At 36.8% G+C, this 24670-nt stretch overlaps 1 protein-coding gene across 4 annotated transcripts in view; it reads left to right on the forward strand.

Moving 5' to 3' along the window:
• Window positions 1-24309, forward strand: part of OSBPL6 (oxysterol binding protein-like 6) — a 48594-nt gene extending 24285 nt beyond the window's left edge. For 2 of the 4 annotated variants that reach the window (XM_010148647.1, XM_010148648.1), the window contains 13 exons: window positions 8476-8641; window positions 9599-9729; window positions 11743-11850; window positions 14220-14357; window positions 15739-15826; window positions 16024-16277; window positions 18506-18643; window positions 18968-19031; window positions 19638-19716; window positions 20989-21133; window positions 22221-22365; window positions 23431-23557; window positions 24147-24309. In XM_010148647.1, the coding sequence (XP_010146949.1) occupies window positions 8476-8641; window positions 9599-9729; window positions 11743-11850; window positions 14220-14357; window positions 15739-15826; window positions 16024-16277; window positions 18506-18643; window positions 18968-19031; window positions 19638-19716; window positions 20989-21133; window positions 22221-22365; window positions 23431-23557; window positions 24147-24273 (1710 nt within the window). In that variant the 3' untranslated portion in view covers window positions 24274-24309. Of the gene's footprint in view, window positions 1-4216; window positions 4292-8475; window positions 8642-9598; window positions 9730-11742; window positions 11851-14219; window positions 14358-15738; window positions 15827-16023; window positions 16278-18505; window positions 18644-18967; window positions 19032-19637; window positions 19717-20988; window positions 21134-22220; window positions 22366-23430; window positions 23558-24146 lie in introns of all 4 variants that reach the window. The other 2 variants (XM_010148646.1, XM_010148649.1) reach the window with 2 other exon arrangements.
• The last annotated feature ends 361 nt before the right edge of the window (window positions 24310-24670 follow it).

Here is a 24670-nt window from a genome sequence, read left to right on the forward strand (position 1 = left end):
AAGGTGCAGGAAAGGCAATATGCATGCAGCACACAGAGATACTGATGTTCTATCTCAAACTTGCTAAGAAGGGCAGTTGAACAGGTGACGTCAAGCTCAGAGAAGAAAGCATGAGTGAAATACTAAACAGAGCAGTTGTCTTTGTCAAGACCTATACTAGGAGTGTTACCAGTGAGAAGCATTTTCACAAGCCTTCTCTTATGGAAAAGGATAATAGAGGAAGAAACTGGATAAACCAATGAATAAATTACATGAAGAAAGATTTACCCCATCCTTCCTTAAAGCTAAAAAGTGAAAACACAAAAATAAGCATAATATGCTTGTATTGCTGGTAGATCCAGGGTGTCTTACTATGTTTTGTCAGAAGTAGTTGTGTGTTTTGAAGCTTAATTAAAAACTTAATCCTTTTATAATTAAGCAACTGATAATGAAGATTATATACAACTGACTTCACAACCTAACAATCACCACTGTGCTGTCTGCTACAGAATAAATAAATGTCAGCAACTTTTGATCCTTTCAAATTCCTTGGAATTCATGCAAACTTTGAAATCCTTTAATATGTCCCCTAGAGGCACAATATAGAGTTTTCTGTGACTCATTTAAGATTAATAATGTTAAGGAAGGAAGAAATTGTAGTTGCATCAGCTCTCTTACTGCAGCTGTTGTAGGTGATTTTTCTTTCTACCTGTTTTATAGAAAAATCACAATAGGTTGAACAATGAATCATCTGTTAGGATTAAAAAGGTTTATTAGCAAAGGAACTTTTGGCGATTGATGTCAGGTCTTGTTACCCGCATTTGACAGATCATTGTGTTTCCCTGCTGCTGAATAACATAGACAAATAAAAATATCAGGAAAATGGATGCAAGTTAGTGGTGCCTATGAAGAGACAGAGTCAACACTGCATGTTTTTCTTTCATGCCACAGTGGTCTCAGAGAAATTCCTCTCCACAAAAATGATTTAAAAATGATGAAAGTCATCAATGTATGATGACCTAGGGTGGGTCATGAGGAATCATGAGCTTTTTCCTGTGTTGCCTGCACTTTGCTGAAGTGGCACTCATCTGGGCTTCTGTCATTTTGGCACCTGACTCTCAAACTGCTCTTTGTGGCTTGGAAGGAGTTGTGCCTCTGCTACTGAAATTCTCAAATACAGTCAGTTTGCAGGTTTCCTTGAGGGAGTTTGTGTGTGTAGTACTGCGCTACATGCATCTGTGTCTTCTGAGTCGATAATGAATTCTGCCTAACCTGGATAAGCTTTAACTCCTGGCAAACTTAGTGCTGGAAATCCAAAAATCCAAAATCCACTCATTTTTTCAAGACTACTCCAAGTCTTTATAAACTGTTTATCAGGGCATCCAGTACTGAGAATCACTTTGTCTAATTTGTGGTTGTTTCTTCATGGTGCCTACACATGACTTGCTATGAAATGATTAACATCTGGTACTAAGACAACTTCTGTTGTGCTTTTCCTATCCCTATGTTTCCATACATCTCATTAGTTTTAGGGGATAATGCTGATACTAACATACTAACTTTAAGTCAGTTGCACTATTTGAAGCACTTGCACTTACTTCTTTTAGAATGAGCAGTCATTAACTACCATTAAACGACCCCTTGGTAGTATGATATTGAGAGCCATCCTTCTGGGGAGCGTAAAAACTAGGGAGCTGTATGTAGAGGTGTCTTGTTCATGAGTAAAGGGGAACGAGGGTGTAATTTTTGCTAGCTCAGTATCCACTGCATAAGATGCAAGGAGAGAATTCTCCCATCCAGATTTTGTATTGTAGTTGTTACCAGCTTTTTGTTAATAAGATAGCTTTGTTGTATTCTTGCTAGCAGATTCTGCAATATGAATGCTAGGTGTGTAATGTGTTTAAAACATTATTTTTCTTGTAAGAAAAGCTGCTTGCTTTGTTTCTTAGAAATACATGTTTATGAATGAGGTATACCAGTTCTGTATGCAGTTAACTTTGCTCACACAGCTAATCCCAGTGACAAGAGTGGGTTTACTCCCTGAGGTAAAATTAAACGTAATGTGTATACATGTCTGCAGGTTTGGGGGTTTAATATTTAGAGTTAACAGCTTAATTTATAGGCCTTTGCTTCAGAGTAATACATGGACTGCTTCTCTAAAGAAAGTTTGCTTTTATGAAGGACATTTATTTTATTTTTAGAAAGCCTATTTAAGGTCTTATGAAAATGGCCTGCAATAACACATTAGTTGACCTGTATTCATTCATTTTACAAATGATGCTTTTGTACAAAAAATGAGTTGTGGATTTTGGTTCTTTTTTTCCTTTTGGGTAAAAGATCAATCTGTCATTCTCATGACAACTTAAAGATCTTCAAAAGAAGAAAAAAAAAAGTACTGAAAAGCAACAAACTGAACTATCATTGATTTGATTTCTCTGTAAAACTTAGAGTTGTGGAGTTCCAAGACTGCTTTTTTTTTTTGAGGGGTGTGGGGGTGTGGAGCAGTTTAATAGAGAGCTATATAACGTGGAGCAACCTGAAAAGTCATCTTGCTTTACTGAGGCTTTCAGCTCAGAAATGAAACCAGACCCAAAGGCTGGCTTATTGCCTTTTTCCCTTAAATAAGTATTTCTTTATATCGTAACTCAGATTATGACCTCACTTTCTATTCTGTTGAGGGGAGTGTGTGGTCCTGTGGAGCTCATTGTTCCCATTTTAATAATGCATACCTGCATTCATAACCTTGCATATATATATCTGTATTTGTGCATGTCTGTTTCTCTGTACATATATATATATTTTTATATATGTCTCTATTAGTTTAAGAGGTATATTCTTCCAAACTCCTATTCACAGGATAGACATAGTTCTGTAGAGCACAAAGAGCTTTACATTACGCATATGATGTATTCTCTGCTTTAACAAAGTTTGTGCTTTACATTTTAGAGGTTATGTACATGTTTTCTAATGTGAGAATTTTATAAAATATTACAAAGCAAGGTTACTCTTACTGTGGTTGTTAGACAACCCTTCCATTGGCAGTAGCACTGCTGCTGGTATTAGCCAGAGGGTGAATGGTATGGCCATTCTCAGATGCAGCAACCCTACCAGTGGGAATGTTACAGGAGCAGGACACTTAGCTAATAATTGAACTACAATGTACTGTTCTTCAGCATGGTGTCCATGAATCCAATCTATACCATAGTTATTTATATGGTGTCCAGGCTGCTTTCAGAAGAAAAAAAAATGTATATAAATTTAAAAAAACTGAAGTGGCTATAGGTGATGATATAGGGGAAGAAAAATATTAAGGGATTGAAAATAGTTGTCTAAAAGCAGAAAGTTGGCTTTTCTAGTATTCTAAAATCTTAAAATGGCTTCAAAACAATGACATTTAGATTAGAAATTAAATAGAAGGACTTTGATACCTGTGGAGCTCCTCTGCATTAGACATTTACTTTCTTGACTTTATTGTACCATGATGAATTTTCTTAAAAGTAAAATAAAAGTGAAATTAATCAGGATGATGTCACAAGTCAGGCATGCAGAAAAGGAAGTAGTTGTTGGAACACTTAGTTTTAATTTGTGCTGCTTTATCTAAGTTTTTGCATTGCTTTAGAAGCCAAGCCTTTGGTAATGTATGGGAGAAATAGTTGGAACTCGAAGTGGTGTGTGGAGAAAGTGAGCAGATAGGCTCAAGGATGGACACAGAAATGCTAGAGCTGTGCACAGGAATAAACAAGCTCACTCTAACATACACACTGAAGTGTTTTACCACTGAGATGCACGTCTTCAGTGACCACAGTTCACGCACTTCCACTACTGCAAAGTGATCTCTTTCAGAATCCATCTTCTAGATGGTCAAGTGACCCCCAGGAGGAGTTTGGGTTTTGTGTTTTCTGCCATGCGTAGCATCTTTTTTGTTTCCTTAATCCATAATTGCCTCATGACTCTGAATGGCAATGCTAATCGTATTTATATTTTTTTGTAGTCTTAGTGAGTTCACTGAGTCTGGAGATGATTTTAGTGAAGTATCTAGGTTTTTTTACGTCTCTGGCATACACAACTGAAAACATGTGATATGTCCTCAGAATGTGTAGGCCATAAGAGTTAACAAAATTGAAATCCACTTAAAGACTCTCCCTCTCCCTTTTCTGATCACCTTTCATCTTCCTGTGACCCATCATCCCTTCTCTTCTCTTTTTCTACTTCCTTCTCTTCTTGCATTCACTGTCAGGAAGGGCCGGCACCGAAGGGCCAGTTCAGCACAACACGACGCCGGCAGAGACTAGCAGCTGCAGTGGCTACAACAGTGAGTGGATTTAAAAATCAAGGGATAGCTGTGAAGATGGGAAGCTGTGTAACTTGAATGTATAATAAGCTTATGAAAATGTTTCTTGCACTTTTTGGAGGTGTCCATGATACCCATTTTCAGCTGAGTTTCTTAGAACTGGTCAGGCCTGATGCAAATGAATTCCATAAATGTGGGTCTGAGCTTGTTTACATGGTACATGTCCCTCCTTTTTTATGCAAGTGCAAGTGATGGTTAGACCCAGGCCCTGCACTATTTCAACATGTGTTGGACATATTCTGCTGTATACTGTATGAAATAGAAAGAAATGATCAAATTCTGTTGAAAGATTCTTGTGAAGATTCTGCAAGACAGCAGAACCGAAGAGATCTGTTACAACCAACCATGGAAATGTAAAATTTCCCATTTTTTAAAAAAATAATATAAGGTTAGCCTTTTCATTTTAGAAACTTTCCGTTTACATTCCATAATCCCAAAAAGTCATATTACTACCTCTAGTGTCTATTTAGTTTTGCTAATTCTCTAAATCTTTGATGCAAAATCTGGAGCTAGGAAATCAACACATGGGCTGGGAACTGGGAGGGGGTAGAGCTGTTTGTGAAAACAATTTAGCATCAAAAGGGTATCTTCAGCTGCTGCTTTGTCAGGAAAGCTCTTATTAGGAATGCACAATATAGATATTAGTACTAATCCATCAACAACAGCTAGATAGGGAAGACACTGTGCAGCCAAAGATTGAAGTGCACTTTCAATGCATACCCCTTACCTAGCCGAAGCAGTGAATCTCTTCACCAAGCTGAAGTATTCCAGGCTCTGCTGCTTCAACTCATAGCTAAAATCCCCTAGGTCAGACATAGCTTCTGCCAAAGCCTGAATGCCTTGAGTTCCTACTATCTGAACCACAAAACTCTCTTACTGTTAGTCCCTCCTAAAAAAGCATAAGAGAAATCAGTGTTTCTCTAGTTCCAGAATTAAGTAATCTAAATTTAATCCCCTAGTTGACGCTGAACGCTGTGCTCAATAATTGATTGATATTCCGACCTCATCAGTCTTCCTTCCTGGAGAGACATCAACCCGCTCTCAGTTTACGTGGCTGAGCAGTGGCAGTGGGAGGCTCCTAACCAGTAGGTTCAGAAGTAGTTAAATGGCATTGGCAAGAGCTGTAACAAAGAGTGCTGAAGTGGAACAGATACACCTGGACTTAAATGCAAGGCAGTAGGAGTCTAGGGAACCGCTGAGTTGTTACCTACAGTTGAAGTGTGGACCTATGGAAGGATGTCTTGGAGTAGCTGGAAAAAGCACATGGGGAATGAAAACTAGGGGCATCAAATGACACTGCAGTTGTTGCAGTGGTTGTGGAAATGGCTTGTTCTTCCTGGCTGATGTAGGGAAGCGCTTGTCGTTCCCAGACAGTGAAGCTGTGTGCACAGACTGAGGGATACAGAATTATATCCGTTAAATGCATGGCAGAAAGAGGAGGCTTTCCTTACAACCCACTCTACCAGAACAGTCTGTTCCTACATGAACACATAATTCTCAAGAGGGTGATGGGTGAATGGGCATTATGCCCCCGGCATAAAGCAGTAAGTCAGGACAAGGTACATCTGAGGTCATGTCTATGAGAGAGTGTGCATGGAGGAAACCCTAGTGATGCACCAAGAAGCTATATATTTTTAAAACCCTCTCCAAAACAACAAAAAAAACCAACAACAAAAAAAAGGGTAATAAAGTCAAGAGTCAAGTCACTGTGAATATAGAGAGCACACAGAGCAGTGAAAGGAAAAAAAAGGAAAAGAAGTATGTTGGTATTGTTTCTTGGGCTGTTGCCTGTTCAGGAGAATGAAAGAATTTGTTCAATGTGGATTTTTTTCATCTGTTGTGGAAAGTAGCTTGAAAACTTTTGTAAAACATGCATGAGAGGTCATGTCTGTCAACAGTTCAGTATTTTTGGTCCTTGTATTTAAAGCAGTTGGCACAGCAGCTACTTGTCTCTGTCATGTGAATGTATATTTCTTGCAAGCAGTGTGACAGTATTTGTAGAACATGTAAATGCTGTTTCTAGGACATACTTTAAAATGTTATTTTTCTGATAAACTTCGCTGCAGAAACATTGCTTTTCAGCCTGGCCAGCTGAAGCACGAGGCAGAAATCCAAAGCAGATCTCTTCAGCTAAGTTTATCACAAAGTGACTAAAGAGCCCCCCAGCGTGTGGGCAGCCTGCATGCAGCTCTGCCAGTCTATGTGGGGCTGGGTCAACCTGCCCCATCATACCACAGACACGTGAGGGGCTCTCCCTCGAGCTTCTGCATTATATCTGGGATCAGCTTTCTTTCTTGCCTTCCGCATGGTCTTGGGGGTTGGGTATGTGCTCCCTGTACACACGCAGCTATCACATAGTCACCTATTTGGCCTTCCTGGATCCACCTGGAGCAATTGAACCTTTTGTGGTGCTCCCAGTCAGATAGTTCTGGTAACATGCTCTCTGCTTTAAGATGTGAAAAAGCTTTGTAAAAGAAACTTGAAATTAACTTGTATTTAGTCACATTAGTCAATAATTCTGTCTTTGTTGGACTGTTGAGAGAGGTCTGCTGTTTGCAAAGAAGATAATAGGGTATGTATCCAGCATGAACAGAAGGAATTTATTCTACATCTCCTGTTAATGAAGTCTTCTTGATAGGAGGCTAAAATGAGGTCCAATAAAAATACCTACTTTGTTGATATAGCTGGAAATCAAAATGCATGAGAGAAGAGAACAAAGTTTATGCTGGATAGGTGCCATAGAGGTATTATTTTATGTGCCGTACATATCTGGAAATTGAGAAAAACAGGATGGAAAACAGCATTTTGCAGAATATGCTTATGGGTGGAATGAGATGTGGTGAATAGATCCAACAGGATTTTGAGGGTTTCATTGGGGAATCAGAAATCTAAAACATACGTTGATGACAACTTTTACAGGAAGGGATTGATACACCCATTCACTGATCTAATCAAATAACAAGGTACCAATTTCAAATACTGGTGATAGTATAGAACTTACCTGTTGATAAAAATGCTTAGTAATATGACTTTTTATGTTATCTGCTGCTCTTTATCATGCTTCAGAAGACACATATTTGAATAATTACATTGGGCAGCAGTGTGGAAAACATTTATACATTTGATAAATATTATGAACTAAAGTAGATTTAATGTGTTCAATCTGTTTAACAGTGCTTAATATTTGAAGTAAAAAAACGTATTTCTGTATGCCTTTCCTTTGCACTTAGATATGAAAATTGGGTTCTTGGCCTGATTTTTTATACAGATATGTGTAAATGGTAAAATTAAAATAAAATACAACATATGTTCACACACACACACGTTGCATATATAACGGCGTAGCCATGCACCACATATGTGGTGTATAGGTAACTGTTTAGTGCATGATACATGTGTATATAACTTATGAAGACTTGCATGTACATTTTTATTACTTTATGTGAAAAGTATAGAAGGAGAAAGATAAATGGAAATGATGACAAACTAAATTCTTTGCTCTATCTTATTAAACCTTATCTGTTTGCATTTATTTATGGTTCATCTACTTTAAATGAAAATCAGGTGAAGTTTTGATTTTTTTTTTGGTGGTGGTTTGTTAAGTTAGAAAGAGTATAGAAAGACTATATGCTTTTTCCCTCTTCATAGCTGCCAGTGCAGTGAGTTTCAACTCAAGATTTACCAGTAGTTTTGAAAAACTTCTATGATAAATTTGATAATATTATATCCTATTCCTAGATCTGTGAAGGAACTTGCATACTTCAGATGTTGGTGTTGTAACATACTACATGTATTCTCAAATGTCCAAATGTAAAGCAGCATGTGTCATGGTTCAATTTTCCAGTCACCTTTTAAGCATTAGGAAAGGGTCCATTTTTGTAAACGTTAGAATTGAAATGCTCCATTGTTAGCTGTTAGCTATGTGTTTAGGCCTTCTTTTGTCTGTTTCAGTGAAAAATTTCAAGAGAATTCTATATCTCAGCACAGCTGCTGCAGGAGAGTAAAAAGTTACTCTGTCCACTCTTACCATGTTCTTCGCATTGTGAACCAAGTCTTGTTTTCAGAAGAAATTTATATTTTGCTTCAACAGAGTCAAAAGGTTGGTTGGACGTTGTACAGTATTTCTTCACTGTTTCTCCCTGTAGGTCCCTTTCAGTGCTACAATGTCACCCGTTCGACTACATTCATCCAATCCCAACCTTTGTGCAGACATTGAGTTTCAGACTCCTCCAAGCCATGTAACGGACCCTTTGGAGTGCTCTACTGAGTACATGAAGCTCCAAGAAGAATTCTGCCTGATGGCACAAAAAGGTAACTGGAAATGTCAAGCATTTCCTTTATTATGCATTTCTGTTTGTTTTATTGTTTGCATTTATTTATGGCCAGGGTATTCATCTGCATTAGATGATATTGTGTAAAAATTTTTAGCTGGTCAGGCGGCTTACATAAAGACAACATTCTTATATTTTCCATAGATGTCATGAATATAGAGATAGGTAAACCCTTTCTGAGGTATTTTTAGAAGCCTTCAGAACCTACTTTCTGCATGTTGTAAATATGTGACTGAACTTGCAAACATTTTGTTTCTCAAGAAAATGCTTTATTTCTCCCCACATGAGTCAGGATGTCAATGCTACATATAACGTTGTGCAATTCATTTTTGTGCAATGATACCTACATTAGTGGAAACAACAGAAGAGCTTATTTCTAGAATGTACTTTAGAAATGCCATTTTATTGCCCATAAATTAATGGTCCTACAGACTGAATAATAGCAAACTAATGACAAACCCTTTCAAAAACTCTATCTGCTGCATAGCAAACAACGTGAGACTGATATCTTTAAAAATGTCAAAAACATTTAAAGATCAAGTAATACTCTTTATTAGTGCAATATTAAATCTTAATAATAACAAAATATTAACAAAATAATTTTTTGTTACTCTGAAAAGAAAGAGAAAAAAAAAAGAAAGAAAAAACATAACATTGATCACAGCTTTTCCAGATATGCACCTTTCCATACTTTCAGCACCAAGAATACGCTCAGATGACATATGTGTGAACGTACAGTTTGCACATTACAACCTCAGCCTGTGTTTGTGCTTAATTTGGCATGGATAGCTTGAGGTTCAGATCTGTGTTTCAATTTTCTGTAATTGTAGGATGGAAATCTCACTTTCTGTCTTTATTGCTGAAATGTTGTAATAGATGTCAATGTGCAATTCCGTAGCTGCGAAAACACTTCTCTTCTGTTTTTCTCTTTGCTTAGTGCATTCCCTTTTGAAGTCTGCCTTTAACAGCATAGCTATTGAGAAGGAGAAGCTTAAGCAGATTGTTTCAGAGCAGGATCTTACAGGCCAAAATACTCAAATAGCACACCTCAGACAGTCCCTCTCTCAGGTATGTTCTTGATTTGATTTCAAGCACATCAAGCTTGCCAGATGCACTATTTCTTTTGTATTTTGGCCATTTTCTGAGCTAGAAGGAGCCAAGAAAAATCCAAGTTCTTGATCAGAACTATAACATAGGTCTAATCTCAATGCATGTGGAGGTGAAGGATATAATTTGTTTGTTTAAGCATGTATCTGTTATGGTTTTCCAGAGTAAAGAGAAAGGATCAAATGTTTTTATGCAAATTCTAGATATCTTTTGTGGAGCTGTTTCCAGCACAACCAAAACATGCTTTTTTTCTTAAATAAGTTTTAAATTTTGACTGTATATTTTCAGATTTGTTTTATATGTCTGTGTGTCTAACTGCAAAAAGAACCACAGGTTATGGGATAATCATAGGTAAATTGGATTTTCAGATACATACCTGTTAATCTCTAGTGTCTTTCCCACTTAAGACAAAGGAAAAATTGTCATTGACTTTAGTGGGGAAGAAGAGGTAAAGCAACAGTTCACCTTGCAAAATAACTCATTTTTTAAAAATTTATTTTCAAGGAAAAATAAAAGCTTTTACTCTGAAGAATGTATTGCTCTTCTGTTCTGCATATACGAGAAATATCATCAGGGGTTTAAAGGCAAACAGGATTTCACCCAAATGTGCATATAATTTTATACACTATTACTGTTCTTGGGCTGGAGGTTGGTGCTACATGATTAATGCTGATGCATGTCATTTTACCCAGGTTTGGTTACTGTGTGTCGTAATAAAGAAAGACAAAGGCAAGAGATAAGGATAACTTTGTGATTATTGACAGAAATTTAGCTAAGACCTGTGAGACTTTTTAGTAACCTGTATGAAATAGGTTCCTGGCCTCCAGAGTCAGTCTAAAAGTCACTGTCGCACATTAGTTCATAGTCTCAATGAGAAATAAATGGAAATTTGACCTTAGTCAGACAGCCGTGTTTGACCAGTCTCATGACCAGGTTTGAGCAGTTTAAGAAGCTACTACCAGGCTACTGTTAGTCATCGCCTTCCCTTTCTGGTAAATGGCAACTGTGAACATGCCCAGACTGTTTCAGAACAAATCAAAATGAGGTAATTTAAACTGTTTAGTGACAGTTTAAGCTAACTTATTTTAATTTGGTCCTACTTTGTTCCATTACATTCATGCAATCTATTTCTCAGTCTGCACTGGGGGGAGACAGAAGATGATCATAGTCCATTTTAATAGTTATTTCCTACTAAAACAGTGTGTCTGTCTGCTATTCTCTTCTATAATCCCCTGTACTGGGATATATGAGAGCTAAGTCATTTAATATTCTATGCATGTAACATATTATACTTTTTTAATTTCAGAATCTTGCACATGACTCCTTCTAGATAACAGACAATATGTATATATGCTCCCAAATTTATAATCTAGGTTGGGCTTTAAAAAAGGAGTAAAATCATCAGATAGCAGACACCAGTTGGTATTTGTGACACTAATGGATCAGTAGTATGAAATGAGTACACACATGCATATATATCAAATTGTTTTGGATGGGCAAACACCCAGTGATACTAGCAATTGTGTTGGTTTTGCTGGAAAGGAAGCAATTTCCTTTTGCAGGTTCTAGCCTTGGTTCAGAAAGGCCTGTCTAGTTGTAAACCGAGAATTTGCTCTGAGCATTTTGCGAGTAGTTCCTGTTTGTTCTGCAGTTTCTTTCTTGCTGCATTCACTCCCCATTTCCATAATGTACATAACCCACCAGTATACATGCCAAAGAACTATCTGAAAAACTCAGGTAGAATGCCACTGTTACATTGTGGGAGAATATCTGTCTTCCCTGTCTCCTGAAAATCACTGAAGGCAAAACAACCAAATGACAGATTATGTTAGAGGGGATCTCAAAATAGGTATCTCTCTAAAAATAGAAGAAAGGAGGTTCTGTGATTTGTTAGGAAATTGCTGGGAAGAAACTTTTTTTTTTTTTAACACTCACTTTTTAATTTTAAGTGAAATGTGCAATTTTTATTTTAAGGCTCTCAACCAGAATGCTGAACTAAGGAGTCGCTTGAACAGAATACACTCAGAATCTGTTATTTGTGATCAGGTTGTCAGTGTAAATATTATCCCTAGTCCTGATGAGGTAAGATTTTGGCCTTTAATGGATTTAGAGTACAATCAAACCTTGCTAATTCTCACTAACAACTGAAACACACATGGCAAATTATAGAATTTTTCAGATTGGCAAGTGTTCATTTATAGAAAATGTCAAATTTATTTTCCTTACATAAAGTTAAACTTTTGTCTTTTAATTTGCATATGTCAGATCTCATGAAAGAACTCAGTTTGGTCTCTGCAGAGAAATAAGAAAGGTCTCCAGTTTTGGAATATTAATTGTTGGCTGGGAATTAGTGAGGTTTTACTGTATTTGAATGTAACACACATTAGCTGACCAATTCCATATGTTAGTTTTTTGCCAAATCAACACAACAGTTTAGTATTTAATGGCCTGATCTGGCGAGCGCTTAAAGGGCCTAGTGTTTAATATCTTGAGTAGTACTGCTGAAATCAAAAGGTTCAGTCTATGCACCAAGCACTATACTAATATCATCTTTGCAACATTTAGTCTTTCTTGTTTTGCTTTCATCAGTAAACAGATTACTGAATATTCGTATTAATAAGAGATCAGCTTCCCTCATGAGAAGGACAAATCTGAATTTGCGAGCTGTAATACGTTACAGTTAATGTGATCACTCTGACAGCCATTCTGTTTGCATTTTATCAAAATACTTTTCATTTGTAATTTCCGCTAAGTTTTTGTATGCATATGCCATTTCATTTAATGTACTTTTGTCTCCTAATTATTTCTTAAAACAAGAAAGGAATGTGTAAATATGTTTCCAATGACTTCTGTTTATTTGGTTTTTGAAAACATCCAAACAATTTTTCCAAGAGCCCAGCATGTTGGAGACTGGCAACAGAAGATAAAGCTGAAGCAGTGCCACAGCACAGCAATCTGCAATGAAGTTCTGAGCAATGACCATCCCTGTTATTTTATGTTTTCTGTTGGTTATCTGTTTCTTTTCATATGTACATAAGTACATGGTTGTCTTGGTACGAATGTGTCTGACTCTAGGATTTTTTCAAAGAGGTTTCACCACTTCTCTCGATTGCTTTATCTATATAAACTTGCAGTGTGCAGAAAATGCCTGTGTGAGCATCTTTTTCAGGTAGGGACATGTGTATTTTTCTAAGTCCCTCTAGCTTATATAAAAACTTGAAATTTTAATCATGTCCTATAAAGATAACAATGAAATGAGCTTCAATTTCTATTATAATGCATTAAATATCATAAACCATCTACAAGCTTGTAAGCCCCAGTGAAAATGGAATGGGTTTTGACCTCTTAGCTTGTTTATGATTTTTTTTGTGGTGGTTGTTCGTCCATTTTTGAGGCTATATGTAGAATAATTCTACAGGATTAAGATGTCAACAAAACCATTTGCATGACTTCCGTAATAAGATTAAAGGGAATGGAGTTGCAATCTGAAGTGTTAACTGTGTTTAGAAGGGCTTCAGTAGTTTCATCTGTATTATTTCCCAGTAGCAACATGCTGTATAAATTAAGGGATTAAGTTAGAAGCCTGTTCCCCTCCACAGCAGCAGCCCCTTTGGTAGAATGATACAGGGAGAGAATCTTAATTTCCTCACCCACCTTTTTAAAGCAATAGCCTGTAGGGTAATATGTTAAAACCTGGTGTTCTTCCCATCAATAGCTGGAAGAGGAAGATATGTTTCGCTGTTTAAATTAACTTGCCCCCTACTGATACACACACAACACGATTTTGAACCCTTGCCTTTGCTGTTAAATTCTCTTTATAATAAACTATATAGAGTTTGTTCCCTTTAGTAATACTGAGTCAGTGTTAACGGCATAATTCAAGTGAGATTTGGAGTATAAACATGGAATGAAAGCAAATACATAAATACTATAGCCATCCTCCTGAATATTCAACATTTTCAAACATTTGTTTCTAAGCTGTTTCACAAACACATTTATTTTGAAAGAAACTTGTAAGTCCCTGACCTTATAAAGCTTTATATTTGAGTTTTGGTTGTCTCAAAGTAAGCTCCTAGTGATGTAATTTGCTATGACCAGGTGTCTTTTCATCTGAATTTCACGGTTGAACTTGGTTGACACAATCCAGCTATTGTCCTCAAAAAACATTTGTCTCAATACAGCACTAGTTCTGTGATTGTTCACACTGCTAAAACTTAGCAGTTGATGCTGAGCAGGCCTCAAATGAAGACATGTATTTCACTGCTCAAAATGCACTTTATTTTGTCATTGTCAGTCTCATTTGTTAAGTACACACAAAGCCCTACTAAAATGCTCTCCTTACTATCTGTGCTTCTATTTGGCATATAAAAATTGTTCGGGTAGTTTATCCCTTCTGTGCATATTTTTTATATTAGAAAAAATACTTTTATTTTTCTGTGTTTTATTTACAGACAGGTGAACAAATTCATGTCAGTTTGCCACTGTCTCAGCAAGTTTCTAATGAGAGCAGGCTCTCTATGTCTGAATCCGTTTCAGAGTTCTTTGATGCACAGGAAGTGCTCCTGTCTGCCAGCTCATCGGAAAACGAGGTAGGCTATGACAGCATGCTGCAGCTTGGCTGTTGCACAGATTTATCTATTGCTACCACTTGTGAATGGTTTTGTTGGGGTTTATTTTTTTTTTTTAATAGCAACTACTTAGAATAAAAGGGTGTATGAATGTATAGGGTTTAAATAAATGAACCTGAGACTACCTTGTGATGGGGTGCAGAAGTTTCCTGAAGTGTAAAGCTGAGTTGAAATTTGTTTGTATCAGTAGCTTATGTTCACTCTATGTCCTTGCTAGACTGTGGCAATTTCAGAAAAGGATGACATAGACAGGAGCAGTTATGCAGTCAACTAATTTAAATTTTAAAATATGCTTAAAAAAAAAATATTCTAATATACATATGAAGTTATTCTCTGTAAAGAGAGAAATAGACAAAAGCCTGAAAAATTGGCTCACTGAAGCTCAAAGATGAAGCAGTCAGATACATTTCAGGAACCTGAATTATGTTGTTGTCCACAGCTTTCCTGTGCTATCCTGAATAGATTCTTCCATTTAAGGAAAAAAAAAAATATTAAAACACCACTTATAAAGCCACAGTAGTGCTGTGGTCTACCATAACTCTTCGGTAAGAGGAAATTAGAGTGTGCCAGCATATTTTCTCTTTGACAAGGATTGCTCATGTGCCACAAGTTGACGCAACCACAGCTGAAGTTGTTCATCTAAAGAAAAGAATGGTTCCTTATTTTATTGCTTCTGCAGGTGAAAAGTACATGGTATCTCAATAGTCTGGATTGTATATTTCAGCCTGGAAAATTGGTGTGTCTGCATAGTATAAACAAAATGGAAACTTTGCAAACTCACCCCCAAATGGCATAGGCCTTACAATAAATAATCAGTAAACAATACAAAACATCACTGATTTTTCTTTTGTTCCAAAAAACTTAAAAAACCCCCAAAAACCTCCACATTTAAAAATTGTTGTAACACTGATGTAGTTCTTTTTTTGCAAAATGATGGGTTGATGTTTATATATTTTTTTGCTGAGACACAAGCTGCGCTTCATTGTTTGGCTCTTTATAAAGAGCAGAAATCTGATTATCTCTTCTCACCTCCCATCCCCCGTATGTTATATTGGGTTTATTTGTTCATTTCTCATCTCATTTGAGGTCACCATTTTTCAAATTTAATGTATTTGGCTTCATAATAAGCAATTCAGAAACATAAGGAGAAGACAGCATTTGTTTTGACACTTTTAGTTCATTGGCAGTATGAGCTGATTGAAACATCCAGTTGATTTAGTTAATAGCTCTAATTGGTTAGAGATGATTTTTGAATATTTGTGTTGCAATTAATTATTCTTGTCTAATTTGTCAGTATATTTTATATATATTTGACTTAATTGATATTTTATTTATCTTTTAGGCTTCTGATGATGAATCTTATATCAGTGATGTGAGTGATAATATATCTGAGGACAACACCAGTGTTGCAGACAACATTTCTCGGCAAAGTATACTGCTATGTTTTAAACTTTGGGAAATTACGTCGGTTATGTTCTATACCAGATTTACTGCATGTCTGTACAAGACCAACTCAGATAAAATCAGTGAAGCTGGGCTTGCTTGTTTGGGCATAATTTTTGGTTCCAAAAAGTCTGTTTTTCTTAATCTGGAGCTTTCTTATGATATCAGTTTTTTCCCTTCCCAGTTCTTAATGGTGAGCTAACAGGAGGCGCCTTCAGGAATGGACGGAGAACTTGTCTCCCAGCTCCCAGCCCTGACACCAGTAACATCAATCTGTGGAATATTTTGAGAAATAACATTGGCAAAGACCTTTCCAAAGTATCCATGCCAGTTGAGCTAAATGAACCTCTGAATACCTTGCAACATCTTTGTGAAGAGCTGGAATACAGTGAACTCTTGGACAAGGCTGCTGAAACAGATGATCCTTATGAACGCATGGTAAGGAATTTAGTGTAGCACTTCTTATGTCTTTATTAAAAAGGGAGCTGCTGAGTGGAGCTCTGTGCAGGGTCCTCTCTTGCTTTTCCTGTTCAAAGACAAGAGTCATCCCTTGTCTTCATCCCTTCTATCACATCATTACTTGTGATAGGTTTGATCTGAACAAGGCTGAGGGACTTTTCTTGACTTCAAACCAAGTCCTGCAATTGTGACTCATTGATGTGAATACTGACCTCACTCTCTAGAACTGTGAATGTAGGCAAGGACAGTTTCTAACCCTGCAGCATCCTTTCCTGGCTTTCAGTGATCAAGTCCAGCATCTTCCAAGAGCTAATCAAGTATATGGCTGGCTTATGATCAATGTAGGTATCAGTAAGATGTCATACTAGGCAATTTCTAATAGAGAAGTTCCAAAACACCAGAACAGTTTGCCTGGACAACCTGACTTCAGCATCCCTGTAAGTACGTCTTTGTTTTTTTAACTGACAGCCAACAGCCTATATTCAGCTTTCAAGGTGTTTTGATCTGTCATGTCTCCTTTTCCTCAGAAGAAACAGGGAAAGACTGTTATGGGAAAGCTCACAGTGCTATTGCTCAACATATTTACCATTCCCTGGTATGGGTCGGCAGCACTGTGGATAATTGGGAGAAGAGAGGTTGCTTATGGCTGTCATATCGCCACACACTCAGGTCCATGAACTGCCGTGTTCACATGGCCTGCAGGGGAGTGAGGGGTTCTAAACATCACTATTTTTTCCTTGCCACTGAAGAAATTGGACCTGTCTTATGATAGGGACTTGAATTATTTATCATCACATGCTGTTTTCCTACAGGACTCCTTATGTCCCTCACAAAGGGGGTATCCTGTAAGGACTGGGCGGGGTTGTATGGAGTAAAGCAGCTCTGTGCCTGTAGGACTCCCTTTGTTGAAAAACTTAGAAGATGAGTATTGAAGGAGTCAGGAGGGTTCAGGAAGGAAAGCCCATGGTACAACAGAAAGCTTCATTGAAAATGTGGATTCAGTCCCCTTCTCTGCTACAGATACGAGTGCAGTACTGGGGATACAAACTTTTAACAAATACCTTAAAAATGCAGATTGCACACCCAAGCTGGGGCATGTGGGATTACTTGGCGGAAGTGCTGAATACCCACTGTATCCGAGGTAGCAGTGCTATGAATATGTTACCTGTCACTGTTCTCTGAAAAGTCAGGACTTTGCTATCTTAAATAATCATCCAAAAGTAGTGGAAAGTTTTCTTCTGGTTGCTTTATATATTGTAAAGATAGTAAACCCTTTCAATCCTCTATAGTGTCATATAGTTAAATTAACGAAAAAGGGTTTGGAAGAATAAAAGTTTTTACTGTTGAAGAAAAGCCCGTGAAAAGAGCAATAATTCTGTTGGTGCTGCACTTATGAATAATATGAAATGGAGAATGCAGCACCCCTTACACAGTGGGAAGAAAACAAAGCATGAAAAAGCTCATGAGTGTTAACATCCTCACTTGCATGAAGAGGGGGGACCTGGTTAAGGTTCATCCTGCTGTTAGCTGGTTATCTATAGCTGAGTGATTTTTATCCCCCTATTGCTTTTCTGAAGTTTTGGTTGGACTTCTGAGTGGCTGTTGTGATATTTTCTTTATCGACTCTGCTAAAGGAAGTTGGAATCTAAATTACTGTGGCATGTCACTTAGTTAATTACTCCCAGCTATGCCTGGTTTAGAGATTACTAAAACTGGATTGTACATGTAGACGAGGGGGCTGATAAGGCAGCACATGCATGGAAGATCCTGAGATAACTCTTTATTAAGGACATCCTATATGAAAGGCGTTTATTTTTGGCACTAAATACAATAGTTTCCTTAGGAAAATGGTACGTGATCTTGTCATTAGAAGTTACCATATAATATTTATTCACAGGGAGCATAGACTAGAGCTGGGTCTGTGTTTAGATAATTAGTGGTAAGCCTGCTCAAAGGTAGAAAAACAGTATCTTGTTTACATTATTTTAGAGTCCCATGACAAGGCCATGAAGAAAACCAAATTATATCAACAAAAGCAATACAGTTTATACAGGTTCTGGCTGGAACGTACAGCTTCACTCTCAGGCATGCTTCATTAATCCAGATTTCACTCTGAGTGGAGTGAGTTGTGTGATACTGCATAGTGATGGCATATAAACAAGAAACTGTGTCTGTTCTCACTTATGTTCTTGTCTGTATTTTCACAGGTACTCATAGCTGCTTTTGCAGCATCAGGCTATGCCTCTACATACTTTAGAGCAGGAAGCAAGCCATTTAACCCAGTGCTTGGTGAAACTTATGAATGTATTAGAGAAGACAAAGGATTTCGATTTTTCTCAGAGCAGGTAAAGCTTGTTTCCAGACAGACACTTGTGATTATATTTAGATTTTTAGCTTCTTTGTTTTGTAGAGTAGTCTTGTTTTTTCTTTCTAGTTAGAATGGTTTGCTTTTTTTAGTAGTAAAGAAATGTTGTTAGTATGAGTGAATTTTTTATAAGTGCTAGAAGGTATATATTTTTATAGTAATCACAAGGAAGTGTTTTTAGTTTATAGTGTTTTAAGCACAAACTTAAGTTGCATGTGTTTTCATAGGAACAGGGTGCAGTAACAATTGTGTTGTCTTAGAAATGAAAATGAATTGTTTTTAACTCAGCCAAACTGTTTTTCAGGTTAGCCACCATCCTCCCATTTCGGCCTGTCACTGTGAATCGAAGAACTTTGTGTTTTGGCAAGGTATACTTTTTAATTCAAAAGCATAAACTTTTTTTTAGTAGCAAGTAAAAACTTTGACTGTACAAGATGAGCTTTCCATTTGGAACTCACTCAAAATTTCTATACTTACTTTTGTAGTAACATACTGATGTGCTGAATTAGTTCACTCCAAATTCTCATTCTTAGTAGTGAGCAGACATGTTAAAACTTCCCTTGTCACTTGCAGTCTGTTTATGCTTTTCTGCTTTAAAGCTTTTTATCAAGAAAGTTATTATTTCTTACAAACACAAGCAGTTCTTTTTACACAGTTGAACAAGCAGCTCTTTCTTTCCTTGTATCTACTGGCATATGCATTTAATTTGTGTTGAATGTTTTCATGAGAGATGTGACAATAATGTAGCCCAGGCGTGACTTCTAGAAGAAAATCCATCTTAGCTTTAGTTTTTCTGACCTAATGTCATTTTCTAGTATATATTTATTTTTTCATTTGTATTTTCATGGCAAGCTCATACTGTCCTGTTTTAAACCGGATGGTCTAACATAGATCATCTTGTGTGCCACACAGATTGCTGCAAGGGAGGGACTTTGGTCTTTTCAGTTTTGTAAATCTTTCACTATTGTATTCAGATATCAGGTGGAAGAACAAATTCTGGGGGAAATCCATGGAAATTCTGCCAGTTGGAACCTTGAATGTGACTCTTCCAAGGTAAGCTACTGTCCCATTTACTTTCTTTTTCAGTTTTTGCTGCAATCTAATCTGTGCTGCCTTGTGAATGCATTGGGGGAAGTGTATGCAAACACCACATAAATTGTACTGGTGAGAGCTAGTATCTAGCTCAAATCTCTCCTAAATGTACAGGTGGGGATACTGAAGCATTTTCGAACCTGAAGATCCATTTGGGTTTTTGGAGGAAAAATATGCAAACTCTCTAGAAAGCAATAGACAGAGGGGGCTACAAATGTTTTAGGCGAAAGAAGCCAATTTTTACATGTATAATAGTGATCAGCTGTTGAGAACAAGGATGAATTATGGGACTGTCAGCATCTACTGCTGTCCTTACTAAGGCTCCAATACTGCTAAGCGTTCCCTCTAGTAACTGTGTAAGGTCTTTTTTCAAAATGTAGATAAGCCAGAACATGTTCCTCAGATGTTGGCAGAGTAGTGAGAAGCTTCATCACAGGTAAGACTAGTTGCAAGTTGTAAATCCTGAGAATATGCAAGGGCAGGATACTTTAAACAGATCTGCTGGTTTTGCAGTACTATTCCTGCTCTTGTTCACTGCAGCTGGCCTTTCTTTCTGCCTCTAATAGTATGACATCACTTCACCTCTTTATTAGTCTCATGAAATTGAAGTAAGTGCACTCAGGAGCATCTTTGTCTTCTGTCTGCAAGCTTGCCCCTCTTCTCTGAAGGAGAATGTGCTTTGCACCATATAATTCCCTCATTTTATCGCCTTGTTTGACAACAGAAGTACTCTGATGCTTGAGTAGTTGTTAAAGATGGAAAAGGATGATGTGCCAGTGAGCTCCTGCTTCCTACTTCCTATCTGTTATCTCCTTTTCATATTTATTTTGTTCTATTTGTGATTTAATTACGTTAAACGTTGTCTGGTTACAGCCTCAGCTCAGCCTTATGTTGATCTTTGGGTCACTGTCCTGTCCTTAAAGGAATTGTGACTATAGCACTTAATGCTCTGAGGACAGTGAATGTGCTGTGCAAAGATTTGGTGGTCCATAAGGTCTTGATTTGTGGTTCATAGCACTATTCTTTAGTTCTCTGCACTAGACCTTAGGTGAGCTCCTCTATGGAGGATTAGTAATGTACCCAGAACCAGTGCTTTATTAAAGTAAGCTATTGTTTCAAAAGTTTTTCAGGAATATGGACTTGTATTTATGATGATGGAGTTATATTTTACTTTTTTTCCTCTAATGACCATGATTATTATATATTGCCAACTACTTGTTAATCTCTCCTTAGGTATGGAGACTACTATGTCTGGAACAAAGTCACTACTTGCATTCATAATATCCTTAGTGGAAGGAGGTGGATAGAACACTACGGAGAGATAACTATCAGAAACACAAAAAGCAGTGTTTGTATTTGTAAACTCACATTTGTCAAGGTAACAAATATATTCTAATACATATAATATATTCATCAAGGTATTTCTTCAGTATTCCTGAAATCCACATTGCATGTTTTGTCTTACCAACCCTTATAAACATGTAAGTTGTCAAATGAGTGTGCTGTGTCAAGTCATTTGACTCTATACCATTGAACATTTGCTATCGGTATGTTGCACTGCTGTATAGTTGTGCGCTGTGTGGTTGTTGGTTTTAGGTTAAAAATGAAATGTCAGGACTTCTTTTCTCTTACCACAATGAAAACACAAAGTCACTGTAGATTTTTGTGCCATTTTACTTCTGTCTTTACTAGAATTTGTCAGTCATTATTTTATCTCTTTAGATTAAATAATGCTACTTGGGTTCATAGTATTTTAATATATATAAAACCAGGTCATGGTATAGCTATGCTACTATCAATTATTTTCACTAAAAATAGGTTTGTCTTCATGTTGCAACAAAATACACCAATACCATTGCAGTGTTAGCAATGATGCATTACCGTAAATCTGAAATTCATGTTTTGATAGTTGTTCTGAGAATAGGCAATGGGCTCAGTAGGTAAAGGTATAAGAAATAAATGTGTCTAAGAAAAGCAAAACAGAGAAGAGAAACAGAATGCAACAAATAAATGGTAATACTGGCTGAACGTCTTCCTTGCTGCAAATAGTAGTGTGCAGTACCCATCAAAGGTTTCCCTCACATGTAGAAGTATATTCAGTATTTTTCTATACAGAAAGAAGAAAGTTAGCTGACTCTGATCTTGCAAGTTTCAAAGTGTCATTTTTGCTGAATTCTGTGGGATTTGGTTTAATGAACAACAATATAGTTCCCAGATGTGCAGATGATTTAGAATCTTTATATCAAAGCCATACAGCAAATTATTCAGGGTTTGTCATATACTCAATCAATTAATATTCAGATAATCTGAATTTAAAATTCGGGTATTCTTGGTTCCAGGTGATCTGTTACAATACAAAATTTGGACAGTTGGTGCCGCATATTAAGATTCATGCAGTATCTGTATTGGTACAATGGGTAATGTGAAAAATAATGTGAACTCGTAATTCTTTGTTAAACTTGCAGGTGAACTACTGGAATTCAAACGTAAATGAGGTCCAGGGTGTTGTGATAGATCAAGAAGGAAAGGTGGTTCATCGCCTTTTCGGAAAGTGGCACGAAGGCCTTTATTGTGGGGTTGCTCCTTCAGCCAAATGCATATGGAGGCCAGGTAAGAAGCTTATAATAAACTCTGGCAGGCACTGTAGTGTAACCCTAAACTATGTAAAGCTTTTTTAAGCATAATTTTAAATACACAAAATACTGCGGGAGAAATTAAATTCCTGGTTAGAGAAATAAACAAGAATTTACATGAGTTTATAATAATAGTAAATGGAAATGTTCTTACAGGGCATAGTCTTCTACATTTCAGTCTGACTCCTGGTCAAATATTCTGGGGTCTTGGGGTCAACATAAGAATAAAATTAAGAAAAAAAATTAAAAAAAGGATGACTTGGGCCTGCCTGCCTGTCTTCTCACAGAGAGAGGGTAGCTTATTTGGATTCAGCAAGTAGGAGATGCCAGTTACTGAGTTTGTTGTCTTAATGCCTTATTTGCATAATAACACCTCTGATTGGTGTTCAGAGATGGTGAGCTGCTGTGATTTCAGGAGCTGATTTCAACCTCCTTACTACTTCTTAGAGGCAGTGAGGTTGAATTAGTTGTCCTTTGCACCTATAGTCTTTCATGCATGCAGAGTGATTATCCAGGAATTGTCATTATTGTTAATATTTTGAACCCTACCCTGTATTGGTAGTATTTTGAACCCTATTTGCACCCTACTCTTTGTGATGTCTGTACTCTGCCATTAGTGCTGAAAGCGTTGGGACAGTACCAAATCAGTTTGTAAGGGTTTTGCTCCAAAATTAACTCTGAAGATCAGTTAAGGTTAGCTCTTATAGAGACATTTGATAAGACCACTTTCTGGGAAACCAGAAACAATGTTTAACTTGAAAATTTTGAAAACAGTAGATTTTATTTGAAAAGTAAGGAAGATCATAAAAGTTTTGAATCTATTAGCAGGTAATTACAACTTCTGCAGGATAAGTAGTTGAAATTAATATTTAGTGAATGTTGTTTCACCTGTAGAATACCTTTGGATGCTTTATTAGTTGTATGTAAAAATAAAACATATTAATATTTTTGCTGTTGTAATTTAATAAATAAATTAATCTCTTGCATGTTTAGAGTAATAGTTTTAAAAAAACTTTTTTCTTTCACATACATATTCATACAGGCTCCATGCCAACCAATTATGAACGTTATTATGGCTTCACGAGGTTTGCTATTGAGCTCAATGAATTGGATCCTTTACTGAAAGATCTTCTTCCCAACACAGATGCGCGATTCAGGCCAGATCAAAGGCAAGAATGCTTATTCATCCACTTAATGTTGGGTGGTTTTAAGGCTGGGTTTGGCTAAGTATTGAATTTTGTCTATGTCTTCACTAGTGTCTGAACTAAGCTTTGAGGGATTTGGCTAGCGGAGAAGGTATTCTTGCTGTCAGTCAAATTGCAATCAAATTTCTGCTTTACCCAGTTGAGGGAAAGTAGAAAGCATCTTGTTGGTATAGTAGCACTATAATGCAATCTTTGGGCAGAGATAAGATTCATCATAACAAACTGGAAAGACAGGCTCTGAAATGTCATGCCCTCCTATGAATGGAAGCAACATTAATTGCCTCCTAATTCTCAGTTCATAGTATTTCAATGTTTGCGATATGCTGAAGTTAATAAAGAAAGTGTATGCCTTAGGCTGTAGGTCAGGTACATGTGTAACTAGGGAGTCACATCTTGGTCAAACTTACTTAATGAGGTTTTGACTAGATCTGAAAGTAGGTTCAACACAGGTAACAGGCTCGGCTTCTGCTTGTCTTTTGTGATGAATGGTGCTAGAAAATCCCTTATTATAGACACTGTATGATTGCTATAGGACCTGCTGTTATTCATACAGGCTTCTGGAGGAAGGAAATGTAGAAGCGGCAGCATCTGAGAAACAAAGAATAGAGGAACTCCAGAGAGGTCGGAGGCGGTACATGGAAGAAAACAGCATTGAATACGTACCCAAATTTTTTAAGTGAGTCTATTAATTTCAGTAGTAAGTCTCTGTTTTCTATAGTGTGACTGGATAAAGTATTACAAAAATTATCACCAATGTAGTCTGTTAATCATGAAAGCCTAGAAAATGATTATTTTAAGAAAAGTCATCAGATACCTGATCTCTTCCTGAAGCAATTTTTATATAGTTTAAAGCTCTGTAACTGGAAGATCATTTTCTCACAATGGGCAACAGCTATACAAGCCTGCTGCCCCCTTTGGCTGATTTTTGTTTTTAACTTTGAAGTGGAACAGAAGTATAATATTAGGTTCTAAGATTTAACTATATGTTATTGGTTTAAGTCATAAACAAAGTAATAGTGACCTGAACAACAATATCATACTTATACATATATATAAAAATATATATTATGTGTATAT

Source organism: Eurypyga helias, unplaced genomic scaffold, assembly GCF_000690775.1.
Source record: "Eurypyga helias isolate BGI_N326 unplaced genomic scaffold, ASM69077v1 scaffold30923, whole genome shotgun sequence".
Taxonomy (NCBI): Eukaryota; Metazoa; Chordata; class Aves; order Eurypygiformes; family Eurypygidae; genus Eurypyga; species Eurypyga helias.